At 59.9% G+C, this 18008-nt stretch overlaps 2 protein-coding genes across 6 annotated transcripts in view; one reads left to right on the top strand and one right to left on the bottom strand.

Annotated features, from left to right (window-relative positions):
* The first annotated feature begins 1006 nt into the window (after nt 1-1006).
* Nucleotides 1007-12273, top strand: pkmyt1 (protein kinase, membrane associated tyrosine/threonine 1). Its single transcript, XM_069188302.1, has 7 exons — nt 1007-1387; nt 8148-8632; nt 8906-9012; nt 9096-9268; nt 9496-9704; nt 10382-10450; nt 10549-12273. The coding sequence occupies exons 1-7, from the start codon at nt 1007-1009 to the stop codon at nt 10688-10690; spliced, it is 1566 nt and encodes a 521-aa protein (XP_069044403.1). The 3' UTR covers nt 10691-12273.
* The window catches only part of prdm9 (PR domain containing 9), a 23199-nt gene continuing 17464 nt past the window's right edge, over nt 12274-18008 (bottom strand). For all 5 annotated transcript variants that reach the window (XM_069188299.1, XM_069188298.1, XM_069188297.1 and 2 more), the window contains 2 exons: nt 14755-14945; nt 12274-13690 (listed from right to left, as the gene is read on the bottom strand). In XM_069188299.1, the coding sequence (XP_069044400.1) occupies nt 12399-13690; nt 14755-14945 (1483 nt within the window). In that variant the 3' untranslated portion in view covers nt 12274-12398. The remainder of the gene's footprint in view (nt 13691-14754; nt 14946-18008) is intronic.

Below are 18008 nucleotides of genomic sequence, written 5' to 3'. Positions count from 1 at the left end.
GTCCCTGCAGTCAGTCTGTCCTGCCCTCGCCTGCGCAGTCCCTTCAGTCAGTCTGTCCCTCGCCTGCGCAGTCCCTGCAGTCAGTCTGTCCTGCCCTCACCTGCGCAGTCCCTGCAGTCAGTCTGTCCTTCCCTCGCCTGCGCAGTCCCTGCAGTCAGTCTGTCCTGCCCTCGCCTGCGCAGTCCCTGCAGTCCTGTTGCTCGCCCCTGTGTCCTCGCCTGCGCAGTCCCTTCAGTCAGTCTGTCCTGCCCTCACCTGCGCAGTCCCTTCAGTCAGTCTGTCCCTCGCCTGCGCAGTCCCTGCAGTCAGTCTGTCCCTCGCCTGCGCAGTCCCTGCAGTCAGTCTGTCCTGCCCTCACCTGCGCAGTCCCTGCAGTCAGTCTGTCCTTCCCTCGCCTGCGCAGTCCCTGCAGTCAGTCTGTCCTGCCCTCACCTGCGCAGTCCCTGCAGTCAGTCTGTCCTGCCCTCGCCTGCGCAGTCCCTTCAGTCAGTCTGTCCCTCGCCTGCGCAGTCCCTGCAGTCAGTCTGTCCTGCCCTCACCTGCGCAGTCCCTGCAGTCAGTCTGTCCTTCCCTCGCCTGCGCAGTCCCTGCAGTCAGTCTGTCCTTCCCTCGCCTGCGCAGTCCCTGCAGTCAGTCTGTCCTGCCCTCGCCTGCGCAGTCCCTGCAGTCAGTCTGTCCTTCCCTCCCCTGCGCAGTCCCTGCAGTCAGTCTGTCCTGCCCTCCCCTGCGCAGTCCCTGCAGTCAGTCTGTCCCTCGCCTGCGCAGTCCCTGCTGTCAGTCTGTCCCTCGCCTGCGCAGTCCCTGCAGTCCTGTTGCTCGCCCCTGTGTCCTCGCCTGCGCAGTCCCTGCAGTCCTGTTGCTCGCCCCTGTGCCCTCGCCTGCGCAGTCCCTGCAGTCCTGTTGCTCGCCCCTGTGTCCTCGCCTGCGCAGTCCCTGCAGTCCTGTTGCTCGCCCCTGTGTCCTCGCCTGCGCAGTCCCTGCAGTCCTGTTGCTCGCCCCTGTGTCCATGCCGGTCCCGCGGGAGACGCAGCTGTCCTCCCCGCCTCTCCCTGTTCCTGCCTTCTTCAGCCAGGCGGAGCAGAGCTTCTCCCTGAAGAAGAGGCGCCCGCAGCCAGACTCCTCCTCCTCCTCCTCTTCCCCTCCGCCCCTGTCCCGCTCCCTGCCCCCCCGGCCCCCCTGCAAGGGCGCCCCCCCCCTCAGCCGGGTGTTCCCCCAGCGGGTGCCCTCCTGGAGCCACCCCCGCCCCCGGCCGGTGTCCCTGGCCCTGCTGCCCCCCCGCCAGCTGCCCTCCTCCCAGTACAACCCCAGCAGCCCCCAGTCCTACTTCCAGCAGTGCTTCTCCTGCCTGGGCCTGCTGGGCAGGGGCTCCTTCGGGGAGGTGTTCAAGGTGAGGGGGTACAGCCCTGAGGGGGTCAGAGGGGAGGTGTTCAAGGTGAGGGGGTACAGTCCTGAGGGGGTCAGAGGGGAGGTGTTCAAGGTGAGGGGGTTCAGTCCTGAGGGGGTCAGAGGGGAGGTGTTCAAGGTGAGGGGGTACAGTCCTGAGGGGCTCCTTCGGGGAGGTGTTCAAGGTGAGGGGGTACAGTCCTGAGGGGGTCAGAGGGGAGGTGTTCAAGGTGAGGGGGTACAGTCCTGAGGGGGTACAGTCCTGAGGGGGTCAGAGGGGAGGTGTTCAAGGTGAAGGGGGTACAGTCCTGAGGGGGTCAGAGGGGAGGTGTTCAAGGTGAGGGGGTACAGTCCTGAGGGGGTACAGTCCTGAGGGGGTCAGAGGGGAGGTGTTCAAGGTGAGGGGGTCAGAGGGGAGGTGTTCAAGGTGAGGGGGTACAGTCCTGAGGGGGTCAGAGGGGAGGTGTTCAAGGTGAGGGGGTACAGTCCTGAGGGGTACAGTCCTGAGGGGGTCAGAGGGGAGGTGTTCAAGGTGAGGGGGTACAGTCCTGAGGGGGTCAGAGGGGAGGTGTTCAAGGTGAGGGGGTACAGTCCTGAGGGGGTCAGAGGGGAGGTGTTCAAGGTGAGGGGGTACAGTCCTGAGGGGGTCAGAGGGGAGGTGTTCAAGGTGAGAGGGGGTACAGTCCTGAGGGGGTCAGAGGGGAGGTGTTCAAGGTGAGGGGGTACAGTCCTGAGGGGGTCAGAGGTGAGGTGTTCAAGGTGAGGGGGTACAGTCCTGAGGGGGTCAGAGGGGAGGTGTTCAAGGTGAGGGGGTACAGTCCTGAGGGGGTCAGAGGGGAGGTGTTCAAGGTGAGGGGGTACAGTCCTGAGGGGGTCAGAGGGGAGGTGTTCAAGGTGAGGGGGTACAGTCCTGAGGGGGTCAGAGGGGAGGTGTTCAAGGTGAGGGGGTACAGTCCTGAGGGGGTCAGAGGGGAGGTGTTCAAGGTGAGGGGGTACAGCCCTGAGGGGGTACAGTCCTGAGGGGGTCAGAGGGGAGGTGTTCAAGGTGAGGGGGTACAGTCCTGAGGGGGTCAGAGGGGAGGTGTTCAAGGTGAGAGGGGGTACAGTCCTGAGGGGCTCCTTCGGGGAGGTGTTCAAGGTGAGGGGGTACAGTCCTGAGGGGGTCAGAGGGGAGGTGTTCAAGGTGAGGGGGTACAGTCCTGAGGGGGTCAGAGGGGAGGTGTTCAAGGTGAGAGGGGGTACAGTCCTGAGGGGGTCAGAGGGGAGGTGTTCAAGGTGAGAGGGGGTACAGTCCTGAGGGGGTCAGAGGGGAGGTGTTCAAGGTGAGGGGGTACAGTCCTGAGGGGGTCAGAGGGGAGGTGTTCAAGGTGAGGGGGTACAGTCCTGAGGGGGTCAGAGGGGAGGTGTTCAAGGTGAGAGGGGGTACAGTCCTGAGGGGGTCAGAGCGGAGGTGTTCAAGGTGAGGGGGTACAGTCCTGAGGGGGTACAGTCCTGAGGGGGTCAGAGGGGAGGTGTTCAAGGTGAGGGGGTACAGTCCTGAGGGGGTCAGAGGGGAGGTGTTCAAGGTGAGGGGGTACAGTACTGAGGGGGTCAGAGGGGAGGTGTTCAAGGTGAGAGGGGGTACAGTCCTGAGGGGCTCCTTCGGGGAGGTGTTCAAGGTGAGGGGGTACAGTCCTGAGGGGGTCAGAGGGGAGGTGTTCAAGGTGAGGGGGTACAGTCCTGAGGGGGTCAGAGGGGAGGTGTTCAAGGTGAGAGGGGGTACAGCACTGAGGGGCTCCTTCGGGGAGGTGTTCAAGGTGAGGGGGTACAGTCCTGAGGGGGTCAGAGGGGAGGTGTTCAAGGTGAGGGGGTACAGTCCTGAGGGGGTCAGAGGGGAGGTGTTCAAGGTGAGGGGGTACAGTCCTGAGGGGGTCAGAGGGGAGGTGTTCAAGGTGAGAGGGGGTACAGTCCTGAGGGGGTCAGAGGGGAGGTGTTCAAGGTGAGGGGGTACAGTCCTGAGGGGCTCCTTCGGGGAGGTGTTCAAGGTGAGGGGGTACAGTCCTGAGGGGGTCAGAGGGGAGGTGTTCAAGGTGAGGGGGTACAGTCCTGAGGGGGTACAGTCCTGAGGGGGTCAGAGGGGAGGTGTTCAAGGTGAGAGGGGGTACAGTCCTGAGGGGGTCAGAGGGGAGGTGTTCAAGGTGAGGGGGTACAGTCCTGAGGGGGTCAGAGGGGAGGTGTTCAAGGTGAGGGGGTACAGTCCTGAGGGGGTCAGAGGGGAGGTGTTCAAGGTGAGGGGGTACAGTCCTGAGGGGGTCAGAGGGGAGGTGTTCAAGGTGAGAGGGGGTACAGCACTGAGGGGCTCCTTCGGGGAGGTGTTCAAGGTGAGGGGGTACAGTCCTGAGGGGGTCAGAGGGGAGGTGTTCAAGGTGAGGGGGTACAGTCCTGAGGGGGTCAGAGGGGAGGTGTTCAAGGTGAGGGGGTACAGTCCTGAGGGGGTCAGAGGGGAGGTGTTCAAGGTGAGAGGGGGTACAGTCCTGAGGGGGTCAGAGGGGAGGTGTTCAAGGTGAGGGGGTACAGTCCTGAGGGGCTCCTTCGGGGAGGTGTTCAAGGTGAGGGGGTACAGTCCTGAGGGGGTCAGAGGGGAGGTGTTCAAGGTGAGGGGGTACAGTCCTGAGGGGGTACAGTCCTGAGGGGGTCAGAGGGGAGGTGTTCAAGGTGAGGGGGTACAGTCCTGAGGGGGTCAGAGGGGAGGTGTTCAAGGTGAGGGGGTTCAGTCCTGAGGGGGTCAGAGGGGAGGTGTTCAAGGTGAGGGGGTTCAGTCCTGAGGGGGTCAGAGGGGAGGTGTTCAAGGTGAGGGGGTACAGTCCTGAGGGGGTCAGAGGGGAGGTGTTCAAGGTGAGGGGGTACAGTCCTGAGGGGGTACAGTCCTGAGGGGGTCAGAGGGGAGGTGTTCAAGGTGAGGGGGTACAGTCCTGAGGGGGTCAGAGGGGAGGTGTTCAAGGTGAGAGGGGGTACAGTCCTGAGGGGCTCCTTCGGGGAGGTGTTCAAGGTGAGGGGGTACAGTCCTGAGGGGGTCAGAGGGGAGGTGTTCAAGGTGAGGGGGTACAGTCCTGAGGGGGTCAGAGGGGAGGTGTTCAAGGTGAGAGGGGGTACAGTCCTGAGGGGGTCAGAGGGGAGGTGTTCAAGGTGAGGGGGTACAGTCCTGAGGGGGTCAGAGGGGAGGTGTTCAAGGTGAGGGGGTACAGTCCTGAGGGGGTCAGAGGGGAGGTGTTCAAGGTGAGGGGGTACAGTCCTGAGGGGGTACAGTCCTGAGGGGGTCAGAGGGGAGGTGTTCAAGGTGAGGGGGTACAGTCCTGAGGGGGTCAGAGGGGAGGTGTTCAAGGTGAGAGGGGGTACAGTCCTGAGGGGGTCAGAGGGGAGGTGTTCAAGGTGAGGGGGTACAGTCCTGAGGGGGTCAGAGGGGAGGTGTTCAAGGTGAGGGGGTACAGTACTGAGGGGGTCAGAGGGGAGGTGTTTAAGGTGAGAGGGGGTACAGTCCTGAGGGGGTCAGAGGGGAGGTGTTCAAGGTGAGGGGGTACAGTCCTGAGGGGGTCAGAGGGGAAGTGTTCAAGGTGAGGGGGTACAGTCCTGAGGGGGTCAGAGGGGAGGTGTTCAAGGTGAGAGGGGGTACAGTCCTGAGGGGGTCAGAGGGGAGGTGTTCAAGGTGAGAGGGGGTACAGTCCTGAGGGGGTCAGAGGGGAGGTGTTCAAGGTGAGAGGGGGTACAGTCCTGAGGGGGTCAGAGGGGAGGTGTTCAAGGTGAGGGGGTACAGTCCTGAGGGGGTCAGAGGGGAGGTGTTCAAGGTGAGGGGGTACAGTCCTGAGGGGCTCCTTCGGGGAGGTGTTCAAGGTGAGGGGGTACAGTCCTGAGGGGGTCAGAGGGGAGGTGTTCAAGGTGAGGGGGTACAGTCCTGAGGGGCTCCTTCGGGGAGGTGTTCAAGGTGAGGGGGTACAGTCCTGAGGGGGTCAGAGGGGAGGTGTTCAAGGTGAGGGGGTACAGTCCTGAGGGGTACAGTCCTGAGGGGGTCAGAGGGGAGGTGTTCAAGGTGAGGGGGTACAGTCCTGAGGGGGTCAGAGGGGAGGTGTTCAAGGTGAGGGGGTACAGCACTGAGGGGGTACAGTCCTGAGGGGGTCAGAGGGGAGGTGTTCAAGGTGAGGGGGTACAGTCCTGAGGGGGTCAGAGGGGAGGTGTTCAAGGTGAGGGGGTACAGCCCTGAGGGGGTACAGTCCTGAGGGGGTCAGAGGGGAGGTGTTCAAGGTGAGAGGGGGTACAGTCCTGAGGGGGTCAGAGGGGAGGTGTTCAAGGTGAGAGGGGTACAGTCCTGAGGGGGTCAGAGGGGAGGTGTTCAAGGTGAGGGGGTACAGTCCTGAGGGGCTCCTTCGGGGAGGTGTTCAAGGTGAGGGGGTACAGTCCTGAGGGGGTCAGAGGGGAGGTGTTCAAGGTGAGGGGGTACAGTCCTGAGGGGGTCAGAGGGGAGGTGTTCAAGGTGAGGGGGTACAGTCCTGAGGGGGTCAGAGGGGAGGTGTTCAAGGTGAGGGGGTACAGTCCTGAGGGGGTACAGTCCTGAGGGGGTCAGAGGGGAGGTGTTCAAGGTGAGGGGGTACAGTCCTGAGGGGGTCAGAGGGGAGGTGTTCAAGGTGAGGGGGTACAGTCCTGAGGGGGTACAGTCCTGAGGGGGTCAGAGGGGAGGTGTTCAAGGTGAGGGGGTACAGTCCTGAGGGGGTCAGAGGGGAGGTGTTCAAGGTGAGAGGGGGTACAGTCCTGAGGGGGTCAGAGGGGAGGTGTTCAAGGTGAGGGGGTACAGTCCTGAGGGGGTCAGAGGGGAGGTGTTCAAGGTGAGGGGGTACAGTCCTGAGGGGGTACAGTCCTGAGGGGGTCAGAGGGGAGGTGTTCAAGGTGAGGGGGTACAGTCCTGAGGGGGTCAGAGGGGAGGTGTTCAAGGTGAGAGGGTACAGTCCTGAGGGGGTACAGTCCTGAGGGGGTCAGAGGGGAGGTGTTCAAGGTGAGGGGGTACAGTCCTGAGGGGGTCAGAGGGGAGGTGTTCAAGGTGAGGGGGTACAGTCCTGAGGGGGTCAGAGGGGAGGTGTTCAAGGTGAGGGGGTACAGTCCTGAGGGGGTCAGAGGGGAGGTGTTCAAGGTGAGGGGGTACAGTCCTGAGGGGGTACAGTCCTGAGGGGGTCAGAGGGGAGGTGTTCAAGGTGAGAGGGGTACAGTCCTGAGGGGGTACAGTCCTGAGGGGGTCAGAGGGGAGGTGTTCAAGGTGAGGGGGTACAGTCCTGAGGGGGTCAGAGGGGAGGTGTTCAAGGTGAGGGGGTACAGTCCTGAGGGGGTCAGAGGGGAGGTGTTCAAGGTGAGGGGGTACAGTCCTGAGGGGGTACAGTCCTGAGGGGGTCAGAGGGGAGGTGTTCAAGGTGAGGGGGTACAGTACTGAGGGGGTCTCTCAGAAGGGGGTACAGTACTGAGGGGGTCTCTCAGAGGGGGTACAGTCCTGAGGGGGTCAGAGGGGAGGTGTTCAAGGTGAGGGGGTACAGCCCTGAGGGGGTCAGAGGGGAGTTGTTCAAGGTAAGAGGGGGTACAGCACTGAGGGGCTCCTTCGGGGAGGTGTTCAAGGTGAGAGGGGGTACAGTCCTGAGGGGGTCAGAGGGGAGGTGTTCAAGGTGAGGGGGTACAGTCCTGAGGGGGTCAGAGGGGAGGTGTTCAAGGTGAGGGGGTCTCTCAGAGGGGGTACAGTCCTGAGGGGGTCAGAGGGGAGGTGTTCAAGGTGAGGGGGTACAGCCCTGAGGGGGTCAGAGGGGAGGTGTTCAAGGTGAGGGGGTACAGTCCTGAGGGGGTCAGAGGGGAGGTGTTCAAGGTGAGAGGCGGTACAGTACTGAGGGGGTCAGAGGGGAGTTGTTCAAGGTGAGGGGGTACAGTACTGAGGGGGTCTCTCAGAAGGGGGTACAGTCCTGAGGGGGTCTCTCAGAAGGGGGTACAGTCCTGAGGGGGTCAGAGGGGAGTTGTTCAAGGTAAGAGGGGGTACAGCACTGAGGGGGTCAGAGGGGAGGTGTTCAAGGTGAGGGGGTACAGTCCTGAGGGGGTCAGAGGGGAGGTGTTCAAGGTGAGGGGGTACAGTCCTGAAGGGGTACAGTCCTGAGGGGGTCAGAGGGGAGGTGTTCAAGGTGAGGGGGTACAGTCCTGAGGGGGTCAGAGGGGAGGTGTTCAAGGTGAGGGGGTACAGTCCTGAGGGGGTCAGAGGGGAGGTGTTCAAGGTGAGGGGGTACAGTCCTGAGGGGGTCAGAGGGGAGGTGTTCAAGGTGAGGGGGTACAGTCCTGAGGGGGTCAGAGGGGAGGTGTTCAAGGTGAGGGGGTACAGTCCTGAGGGGGTCAGAGGGGAGGTGTTCAAGGTGAGAGGGGGTACAGTCCTGAGGGGGTCAGAGGGGAGGTGTTCAAGGTGAGGGGGTACAGTCCTGAGGGGGTACAGTCCTGAGGGGGTCAGAGGGGAGGTGTTCAAGGTGAGGGGGTACAGTCCTGAGGGGGTCAGAGGGGAGGTGTTCAAGGTGAGAGGCGGTACAGTACTGAGGGGGTCAGAGGGGAGTTGTTCAAGGTGAGGGGGTACAGTACTGAGGGGGTCTCTCAGAGGGGGTACAGTACTGAGGGGGTCTCTCAGAAGGGGGTACAGTCCTGAGGGGGTCTCTCACAGGGATGTACAGAAATGATTGGGGTCTTTCAGGGGTGTCCAGTAATTTGGGGGTCTGTCTGTGTCGCAGGTGCTCAGTCTGGACGACGGCCGCCTGTACGCGGTCAAGCGCTCTGTCCAGCGTTTCCGGGGCGACAGTGACCGGCAGCGCAGCCTGCGGGAGGCCCGGAACCACGAGCGCCTGCGGCCGCACCCCAACATCCTGGGGTTCCGGGGCGCGTGGGAGGAGGCGGGGCGCCTGTACATCCGGACGGAGCTGTGCGCGGGGAGCCTGCAGGGGCTGTGCGAGCGGGGCCCGCTGGCCGAGCCGCGGGTCTGGGGGTTCCTCTCGGACCTGCTGTGCGCCCTGCGCCACCTCCACGCCCAGGGCTTCCTGCACCTGGACCTCAAGCCCGCCAACGTCTTCCTGTCCCCCGCGCAGCGCTGCAAGCTGGGCGACTTCGGCCTGCTGCTGCAGCTCGGGGGGCAAGGCGCCGAGGCGCAGGAGGGGGACCCCCGCTACATGGCCCCCGAGCTGCTGAGAGGACACTACAGCCCCGCGGCGGACGTGTTCAGGTCAGTGTGTGTGTGTGTGTGTGTGTGTGTGTGTGTCTCCTGAGGACACTACAGCGCAGTGCGTCTGTGCGTCTGTGCGTCTGTGCGTCTGTGCGTCTGTGCGTCTGTGCGTCTGTGCGTCTCTGTGTCTCTGTGTCTGTGTCCTGAGGACACTACAGCGCAGTGTGAGTGTGTGCTGCCCCAGGAGTCTCAGTGGGGAGGAGAGTGGTGTGTGTGGTGGGAGTATCTGGCTGAGAGAGAAGAGAACTGGCTCCTGTTTCTCGGTGTCCACAGTCTGGGACTGTCCATCCTGGAGCTGGCCTGTAACATGGAGCTGCCACAGAGCGGAGAGGACTGGCAGAGACTTCGCCAGGGACACCTGCCCACTGAGTTCACTGCAGGTACACCTGACCCCTCTCTCTCAGTGCAGTGTTAATGTACTGGAGTGTCCAGTCAGTCAGTGTGTTTCTCTCCCCACTGTCAGGGCTGTCGAAGGAGCTGCAGTCCGTGTTACACATGATGTTGAACCCAGACCCCTCTCTTAGGGCCACGGTGCCCCAGCTGCTGTCCCTGCCTGTGCTGAAAAGAATCCGCTGGAGGCGCAACATTACACTGGCTCTTGCTGAGATGGTGCTGTCCGTAACATCTCTGTGCCAGGTCTGTAGAAACAGGCCTCCATATCCATCTTATTACAGAGTTACTGTACTGGAGTGTCCAGTCAGTGTGTCTGTATTAACCCCTCTCTCTCTCTCAGTGCAGTGTTAATGTACTGGAGTGTCCAGTCAGTGTGTCTGTATTAACCCCTCTCTCTCTCAGTGCAGTGTTAATGTACTGGAGTGTCCAGTAAGTGTGTGTATTAACCCCTCTCTCTCCCTGTGTTTCAGAGTATGCTCTCGGTTCTTTGGGGAGTGCTGTCTTTTATCCCTCTTCCTCATTGGAAGGATGCCCCCCCCAACACACCTCCCACAGGAGACAGACAGAGACGCAGACTTTCTGGCTCTACTGAACTTGAGACAGGCAGCCTGGGGGAAGAGCTGTTCACGTTGCCGATGATAGATCCCGACCTGTCCCCATCACAGACTCTTTCATACAGGTAACTCATCGTTCTCTACTGTAGTGTCCAGTCAGTGTGTCTGTATTCACCCCTCTCTCTCTCAGTGCAGTGTAAATGTACTGGAGTGTCCAGTCAGTGTGTGTATGAACCCCTCTCTCTCTCAGTGCAGTGTTAGTGGACTGGAGTGTCCAGTCAGTGTGTCTGTATTAACCCCTCTCTCTCTCAGTGCAGTGTTAATGTACTGGAGTGTCCAGTCAGTGTGTCTGTATTAACCCCTCTCTCTCTCAGTGCAGTGTTAATGTACTGGAGTGTCCAGTCAGTGTGTGTATGAACCCCTCTCTCTCTCAGTGCAGTGTTAATGTACTGGAGTGTCCAGTCAGTGTGTCTGTATTAACCCCTCTCTCTCTCAGTGCAGTGTTAATGTACTGGAGTGTCCAGTCAGTGTGTCTGTATGAACCCCTCTCTCTCTCAGTGCAGTGTTAATGTACTGGAGTGTCCAGTCAGTGTGTCTGTATTAACCCCTCTCTCTCTCAGTGCAGTGTTAATGTACTGGAGTGTCCAGTCAGTGTGTCTGTATGAACCCCTCTCTCTCTCAGTGCAGTGTTAATGTACTGGAGTGTCCAGTCAGTGTGTGTGTATTAACCCCCCTCTCTCTCTCTCAGTACAGTTAATGTACTGGAGTGTCCAGCGTATTACCCCTTTGTTTGTGTTTGCAGTGGCGTGTCCACAGGAAGCCCTTCTCCCCCAGGACAGTGCTGTCCTGCCGCTGACAGACAGACGTCCAGGTGAGTCTGCTGACTGGACGGAGAACCACAGTATGTGTGGGTGTGTGATGGCGCTCTCTGGGCTTGTCTGGGTGGTAACCCCCCTGTGTGCTCTGCAGGGCTGCTCAGTGCAGTGTAGGAGGGGGACCAAGCAGAGAGGAGCCCTCCTCTTCCCAGAATCTCTTGGCAGATCCTGGAGCCCGGACCACCTTCGAGCCCCGAAATCTCTTGAGCCTGTTTGAGGAGGCTGTGAGTGACTGATAGTCTGAGACAGCCTGTTTCAGAGTGAGAGACATGGACATGTTGTCCACTGTCATCTCTGTAGAGATCAAGTCAACCTGCTCATAACTTCTGTGTACTGAGACCGCCAGACTGCGGAGACTCTGAGTGCTGAGCTGAGTGCTGTCTGAGGAGTCCTTCCTGATGAATCTTCCTTCCTGAGTGCTGTCTGAGGAGTCCTCCCTGACGAATCTTCCTTCCTGAGTGCTGTCTGAGGAGTCCTCCCTGACGAATCTTCCTTCCTGAGTGCTGTCTGAGGAGTCCTCCCTGACGAATCTTCCTTCCTGAGTGCTGTCTGAGGAGTCCTCCCTGACGAATCTTCCTTTCTGAGTGCCGTCTGAGGAGTCCTTCCTGACGAATCTTCCTTCCTGAGTGCTGTCTGAGGAGTCCTTCCTGATGAATCTTCCTTCCTGAGTGCTCTCTGAGGAGTCCTCCCTGACGAATCTTCCTTCCTGAGTGCCTTCTGAGGAGTCCTCCCTGACGAATCTTCCTTCCTGAGTGCCTTCTGAGGAGTCCTTCCTGATGAATCTTCCTTCCTGAGTGCTGTCTGAGGAGTCCTCCCTGACGAATCTTCCTTCCCGAGTGTTCTCTGAGGAGTCCTCCCTGACGAATCTTCCTTCCTGAGTGCTGTCTGAGGAGTCCTCCCTGACGAATCTTCCTTCCTGAGTGCTGTCTGAGGAGTCCTCCCTGACGAATCTTCCTTCCTGAGTGCTGTCTGAGGAGTCCTCCCTGACGAAGCTTCCTTCCTGAGTGCTGTCTGAGGAGTCCTCCCTGACGAATCTTCCTTCCCGAGTGTTCTCTGAGGAGTCCTCCCTGACGAATCTTCCTTCCTGAGTGCTGTCTGAGGAGTCCTCCCTGACGAATCTTCCTTCCTGAGTGCTGTCTGAGGAGTCCTCCCTGACGAATCTTCCTTCCTGAGTGCTGTCTGAGGAGTCCTCCCTGACGAATCTTCCTTCCTGAGTGCCTTCTGAGGAGTCCTCCCTGATGAATCTTCTTTGAGGAGTCCTCTCTGCTGAGTTCTCTCTGAGGTGTCCCTGTGCTGGGCATGTCTTAAGAAGTGTCTCAGATTCCTGTGTTTTTCATCTTAAATCATATTAATTTATATCTGTGAAGGTGAAGCAGTGACGTGTTAGATATGAAGCACATAACTTAAACGTGGGAGAAGTTCTGGCAGTCAGGAAGGCGGCGTAGATAGACTCTACTGCGTGGGTGAATTTCAGACTCTGCTACAGTCTTTTCTTCTCAAGGAGACTTTTTTTAGTGTGTTCCAGTCCGGCCAGTATGATGCTGTAACAGTACTGGGGAGAAATGAAGACCATCCAGCAGGTAGAAACACAGGAGAGGAGAGAACACTTAGTGATTGTCAAGAGCACCTGTGCCATTGTAAGATGAATACAATTAATAAACTCCCCAGTGTTAAGATACTTAAATCCAGGGGAAGAAAACATTTTCGTTGGAATTTTTTCAACTGTGCAAATATTAAGACGGGAAAGTCATACGACTTGTTTTACTTAAAACCTTTCATGTTGTTTCAATATAAAATGCAAGACCTGAGTCAAAATGTATTAAGTCCAATAGTTTCTATTTTAATAAAATCAATGTTAAGCAGGAGAAACAAGCTCCTTGACAATAAGAATGCAGCTTTTAGAGAAACAACAGATGCTGACGAGCCAGCAGCTCAGGCAGGGGGTCATTTGTGCAGATGCTGGTGATACTTCAGGAGATCTGAGGTACTAAAACTCTTCCCGCACTGGGAGCAGCTGTAGGGTCTCTCCCCTGTGTGAGTGCGCTGGTGTGTAATCAGGTGTCCTGTCTGACTGAAGCTCTTCCCACACTGGGAGCAGCTGTAGGGTCTCTCCCCTGTGTGAGTGCGCTGGTGTGTAATCAGGTGTCCTGAGCTACTGAAGCTCTTCCCACACTGGGGGCAGCTGTAGGGTCTCTCCCCTGTGTGAGTGCGCTGGTGTGTAATCAGGTGTCCTGAGCTACTGAAGCTCTTCCCACACTGGGAGCAGCTGTAGGGTCTCTCCCCTGTGTGAGTGCGCTGGTGGAGTTTCAGGGTGTCCTCTCGGGAGAAACTCTTCCCACACTGGGAGCAGCTGTAGGGTCTCTCCCCTGTGTGAGTGCGCTGGTGTCTAATCAGGTGTCCTGAGCTACTGAAGCTCTTCCCACACTGGGAGCAGCTGTAGGGTCTCTCCCCTGTGTGAGTGCGCTGGTGTGTAATCAGGTGTCCTGAGCTACTGAAGCTCTTCCCACACTGGGAGCAGCTGTAGGGTCTCTCCCCTGTGTGAGTGCGCTGGTGTCTAATCAGGTGTCCTGAGCTACTGAAGCTCTTCCCGCACTGGGAGCAGCTGTAGGGTCTCTCCCCTGTGTGAGTGCGCTGGTGGAGTTTCAGGGTGTTCTCTCGGGAGAAGCTCTTCCCACACTGGGAGCAGCTGTAAGGTCTCTCCCCTGTGTGAGTGCGCTGGTGTGTAATCAGGTTTCCTGTCTGACTGAAGCTCTTCCCACACTGGGAGCAGCTGTAGGGTCTCTCCCCTGTGTGAGTGCGCTGGTGGAGTTTCAGTGTGCCCTCTTGGGAGAAACTCTTCCCGCACTGGGAGCAGCTGTAGGGTCTCTCCCCTGTGTGAGTGCGCTGGTGGAGTTTCAGTGTGCCCTCTTGGGAGAAACTCTTCCCGCACTGGGGGCAGCTGTAGGGTCTCTCCCCTGTGTGAGTGCGCTCTGGGGAGAAGCTCTCCCTGCACTGGGAGGGGTGGTGACCCTCCTGAGCTCTTGCAGGAGTGCTGGGGGAGGCAGGGGATGGCGGTGGGTGCTGTACTTTGTGCGGCGGCTGTAGGCTCTCGGCCCTGACTGCGCCAGACCTGAGCAGCCGCAGGTACTCCTGGGGGTGAGCCCGGCGGATGTGCCTGTGGAGGAAGAGCTCGGCGGTGAAGCACACGGAGCACTGAGAGCACGGAAACACCTGGGTGGCCTCTGGCTCACTGGGTCCTAGAGAGGAGACCGGGAGGATTGTCAGAGGGAGCGAGCAGGAATGGGGGCAGACATCTGAGGGGAGAAGGGTCGGGGCGGTTGTGCGGACGCAAGGAACAGAAACTCTAAAGGAGCGCGTTCAGATGAACTAATCCTTCAGTGTACAGGCAGTCACAGGTGTACAAATATATTTAACTTAAGTGTTTTTTACATTAAACCCATCTGTGTCTTGATGCAGAATCTGTACACCAGCGACTTTGAATTAAATCTAAAGAATCCAAAGAGTTTCTAATTTAGCAGGAGTGACAAAGGAGTGAGACGGAGACAGAGAGGGCAGGAGGGAGACAGAGACAGGGCAGGAGTGACAGAGGAGTGAGACAGAGGGCAGGAGTGACAGAGGAGTGAGACAGAGACACAGAGACGGCAGGAGTGAGACACAGAGGACAGGTGTGACAGCGCAGTGAGACAGACGACAGGAGTGACAGATGTGAGACAGAGAGGACAGGAGTGAGACAGAGACACAGAGAGGACAGGTGTGACAGCGCAGTGAGACATAGAGATGACAGGAGAGACAGAGAGAGGACAGGAGTGACAGTGAGACAGACAGGAGTGACAGGTGAGATGGAGAGAGGACAGGAGAAACAGACAGAGGACAGGAGTGACAGTGAGACAGAGGACAGGAGTGGCAGTGAGACAGACAGAGGACAGGAGTGACAGGAGAGACAGACAGAGGACAGGAGTGACAGTGAGACAGAGGACAGGAGTGGCAGTGAGACAGACAGAGGACAGGAGTGACAGGAGAGACAGACAGAGGACAGGAGTGACAGTGAGACAGACAGAGGACAGGAGTGAGAGTGAGACAGACAGGAGTGACAGGTGAGATGGAGAGAGGACAGGAGAAACAGACAGAGGACAGGAGTGACAGTGAGACAGACAGGACAGGAGTGACAGTGAGACAGACAGGACAGGAGTGACAGGAGAGACAGACAGAGGACAGGAGTGGCAGTGAGACAGAGGACAGGAGTGACAGTGAGACAGACAGGACAGGAGTGGCAGTGAGACAGACAGAGGACAGGAGTGACCTCCTCCCCGGCTCTTGTTGTCCCAGATGAAGTCCCAGGTGATGCCCAGCTCCCTGCCGTACTCCTCTCCGTACCACACCAGCAGCTCGCTGCCGGGGGCGATGGGCTGGCAGCAGCGGTACAGGATGTGGCCACGGTGCTGGAAGGCCACCAGGTTCTGCTCCTCCTCGTTCCTGGCACAGTTCACGTACCTGCAGGGGACGAGCGGTACTGAGACACGGACCCTGGCTCTCCACGGCGCTGAGAGACTGTCCGCTGACCAGCTCTGCGGCAAGGTCCGGACACAGACCGGGAACAGCAGACAAGCGCTTAACCTTCAGCACACCCCTGGACACCGTCAGCCCTCAGCACACCCCTGGACACTGTCAGCCCTCAGCACACCCCTGGACACTGTCAGCCCTCAGCACACCCCTGGACACTGTCAGCCCTCAGCACACCCTTGGACACTGACGGCCCTCAGCACACCCCTGGACACTGACGGCCCTCAGCACACCCCTGGACACTGACGGCACACCCCTGGACACTGTCAGCCCTCAGCACACCCCTGGACACTGACGGCCCTCAGCACACCCCTGGACACTGACGGCCCTCAGCACACCCCTGGACACTGTCCGCCCTCAGCACACCCCTGGACACTGACAGCCCTCAGCACACCCCTGGACACTGTCAGCACACCTCTGGTCACTGACAGCCCTCAGCACACCCCTGGACACTGACGGCCCTCAGCACACCCCTGGACACTGACAGCCCTCAGCACACCCCTGGACACTGTCAGCACACCCCTGGACACCGTCAGCCCTCAGCACACCCCTGGACACTGACAGCCTTCAGCACACCCCTGACACTGACGGCCCTCAACACACCCCCGGACACTGACAGCCCTCAGCACACCCCTGGACACTGACGGCACACCCCTGGACACTTACAGCCCTCATCACACCCCTGGACACTGGCAGCACACCCCTGGACACTGTCGGCCCTCAGCACACTCCTGGACACTGTCAGCCCTCAGCACACTCCTGGACACTGTCAGCCCTCAGCACACTCCTGGACACTGACAGCCCTCAGCATACCCCTGGACACTGACAGCCCTCAGCACACCCCTGGACACTGTCAGCCCTCAGCACACCCCTGGACACTGTCAGCCCTCAGCACACCCCTGGACACTGACAGCCCTCAGCACACCCCTGGACACTGTCAGCCTTCAGCACACCCCTGACACTGACGGCCCTCAGCACACCCCTGGACACTGACGGCCCTCAGCACACCCCTGGACACTGTCAGCCCTCAGCACACCCCTGGACACTGACGGCCCTCAGCACACCCCTGGACACTGACGGCCCTCAGCACACCCCTGGACACTGACGGCACACCCCTGGACACTGTCAGCCCTCAGCACACCCCTGGACACTGACGGCCCTCAGCACACCCCTGGACACTGACGGCCCTCAGCACACCCCTGGACACTGTCCGCCCTCAGCACACCCCTGGACACTGACAGCCCTCAGCACACCCCTGGACACTGTCAGCACACCTCTGGTCACTGACAGCCCTCAGCACACCCCTGGACACTGACGGCCCTCAGCACACCCCTGGACACTGACAGCCTTCAGCACACCCCTGGACACTGGCAGCACACCCCTGGACACTGTCAGCACACCCCTGGACACTGACAGCCCTCAGCACACCCCTGGACACTGACAGCCCTCAGCACACCCCTGGACACTGACAGCCTTCAGCACACCCCTGGACACTGACAGCACACCTCTGGTCACTGACAGCCCTCAGCACACCCCTGGACACTGACGGCCCTCAGCACACCCCTGGACACTGACAGCCCTCAGCACACCCCTGGACACTGACAGCCTTCAGCACACCCCTGACACTGACGGCCCTCAACACACCCCCGGACACTGACAGCCCTCAGCACACCCCTGGACACTGACGGCACACCCCTGGACATTTACAGCCCTCATCACACCCCTGGACACTGGCAGCACACCCCTGGACACTGTCGGCCCTCAGCACACTCCTGGACACTGTCAGCCCTCAGCACACTCCTGGACACTGTCAGCCCTCAGCACACTCCTGGACACTGACAGCCCTCAGCACACCCCTGGACACTGACAGCCCTCAGCACACCCCTGGACACTGTCAGCCCTCAGCACACCCCTGGACACTGTCAGCCCTCAGCACACCCCTGGACACTGACAGCCCTCAGCACACCCCTGGACACTGTCAGCCTTCAGCACACCCCTGTACACTGACAGCCCTCAGCACACCCCTGGACACCGTCAGCCCTCAGCACACCCCTGGACACCGTCAGCCCTCAGCACACCCCTGGACACTGACAGCCTTCAGCACACCCCTGTACACTGTCAGCCCTCAGCACACCCCTGGACACTGACAGCCCTCAGCACACCCCTGGACACTGTCAGCACACCCCTGGACACCGCCAGCCCTCAGCACACCCCTGGACACCGCCAGCCCTCAGCACACCCCTGGACACTGTCAGCCTTCAGCACACCCCTGTACACTGTCAGCCCTCAGCACACCCCTGGACACTGACAGCCCTCAGCACACCCCTGGACACTGTCAGCACACCCCTGGACACTGTCAGCCCTCAGCACACCCCTGGACACTGTCAGCCCTCAGCACACCCCTGGACACTGTCAGCCTTCAGCACACCCCTGTACACTGTCAGCCCTCAGCACACCCCTGGACACTGACAGCCCTCAGCACACCCCTGGACACTGTCAGCACACCTCTGGTCACTGACAGCCCTCAGCACACCCCTGGACACTGATGGCCCTCAGCACACCCCTGGACACTGACAGCCCTCAGCACACCCCTGGACACTGTCAGCCCTCAGCACACCCCTGGACACCGTCAGCCCTCAGCACACCCCTGGACACTGACAGCCTTCAGCACACCCCTGACACTGACGGCCCTCAACACACCCCTGGACACTGACAGCCCTCAGCTCACCCCTGGACACTGACGGCACACCCCTGGACACTTACAGCCCTCATCACACCCCTGGACACTGGCAGCACACTCCTGGACACTGTCGGCCCTCAGCACACTCCTGGACACTGTCGGCCCTCAGCACACTCCTGGACACTGTCGGCCCTCAGCACACTCCTGGACACTGTCGGCCCTCAGCACACTCCTGGACACTGTCAGCCCTTAGCACACTCCTGGACACTGTCAGCCCTCAGCATACCCCTGGACACTGACAGCCCTCAGCATAC

This window comes from Lepisosteus oculatus, chromosome 4 (genome assembly GCF_040954835.1).
Source record: "Lepisosteus oculatus isolate fLepOcu1 chromosome 4, fLepOcu1.hap2, whole genome shotgun sequence".
In the NCBI taxonomy this organism is placed as follows: Eukaryota; Metazoa; Chordata; class Actinopteri; order Semionotiformes; family Lepisosteidae; genus Lepisosteus; species Lepisosteus oculatus.
The sequence above is the reverse complement of the archived record's forward strand: the minus strand, read 5'-3'. Positions and strand labels throughout refer to the sequence as shown.

What these genes read in the sequence shown, in the direction of transcription:
- pkmyt1 (XM_069188302.1), top strand. Translation starts at nt 1,007, where the DNA reads ATGCCGGTCCCGCGGGAGACGCAGCTGTCCTCCCCGCCTCTCCCTGTT. An exon ending in GCCCACTGAGTTCACTGCAG is followed by an intron (nt 9,013 to 9,095) that starts GTACACCTGACC and finishes CCCCACTGTCAG; the next exon opens with GGCTGTCGAAGGAGCTGCAG. An exon ending in TCACAGACTCTTTCATACAG is followed by an intron (nt 9,705 to 10,381) that starts GTAACTCATCGT and finishes TTGTGTTTGCAG; the next exon opens with TGGCGTGTCCACAGGAAGCC.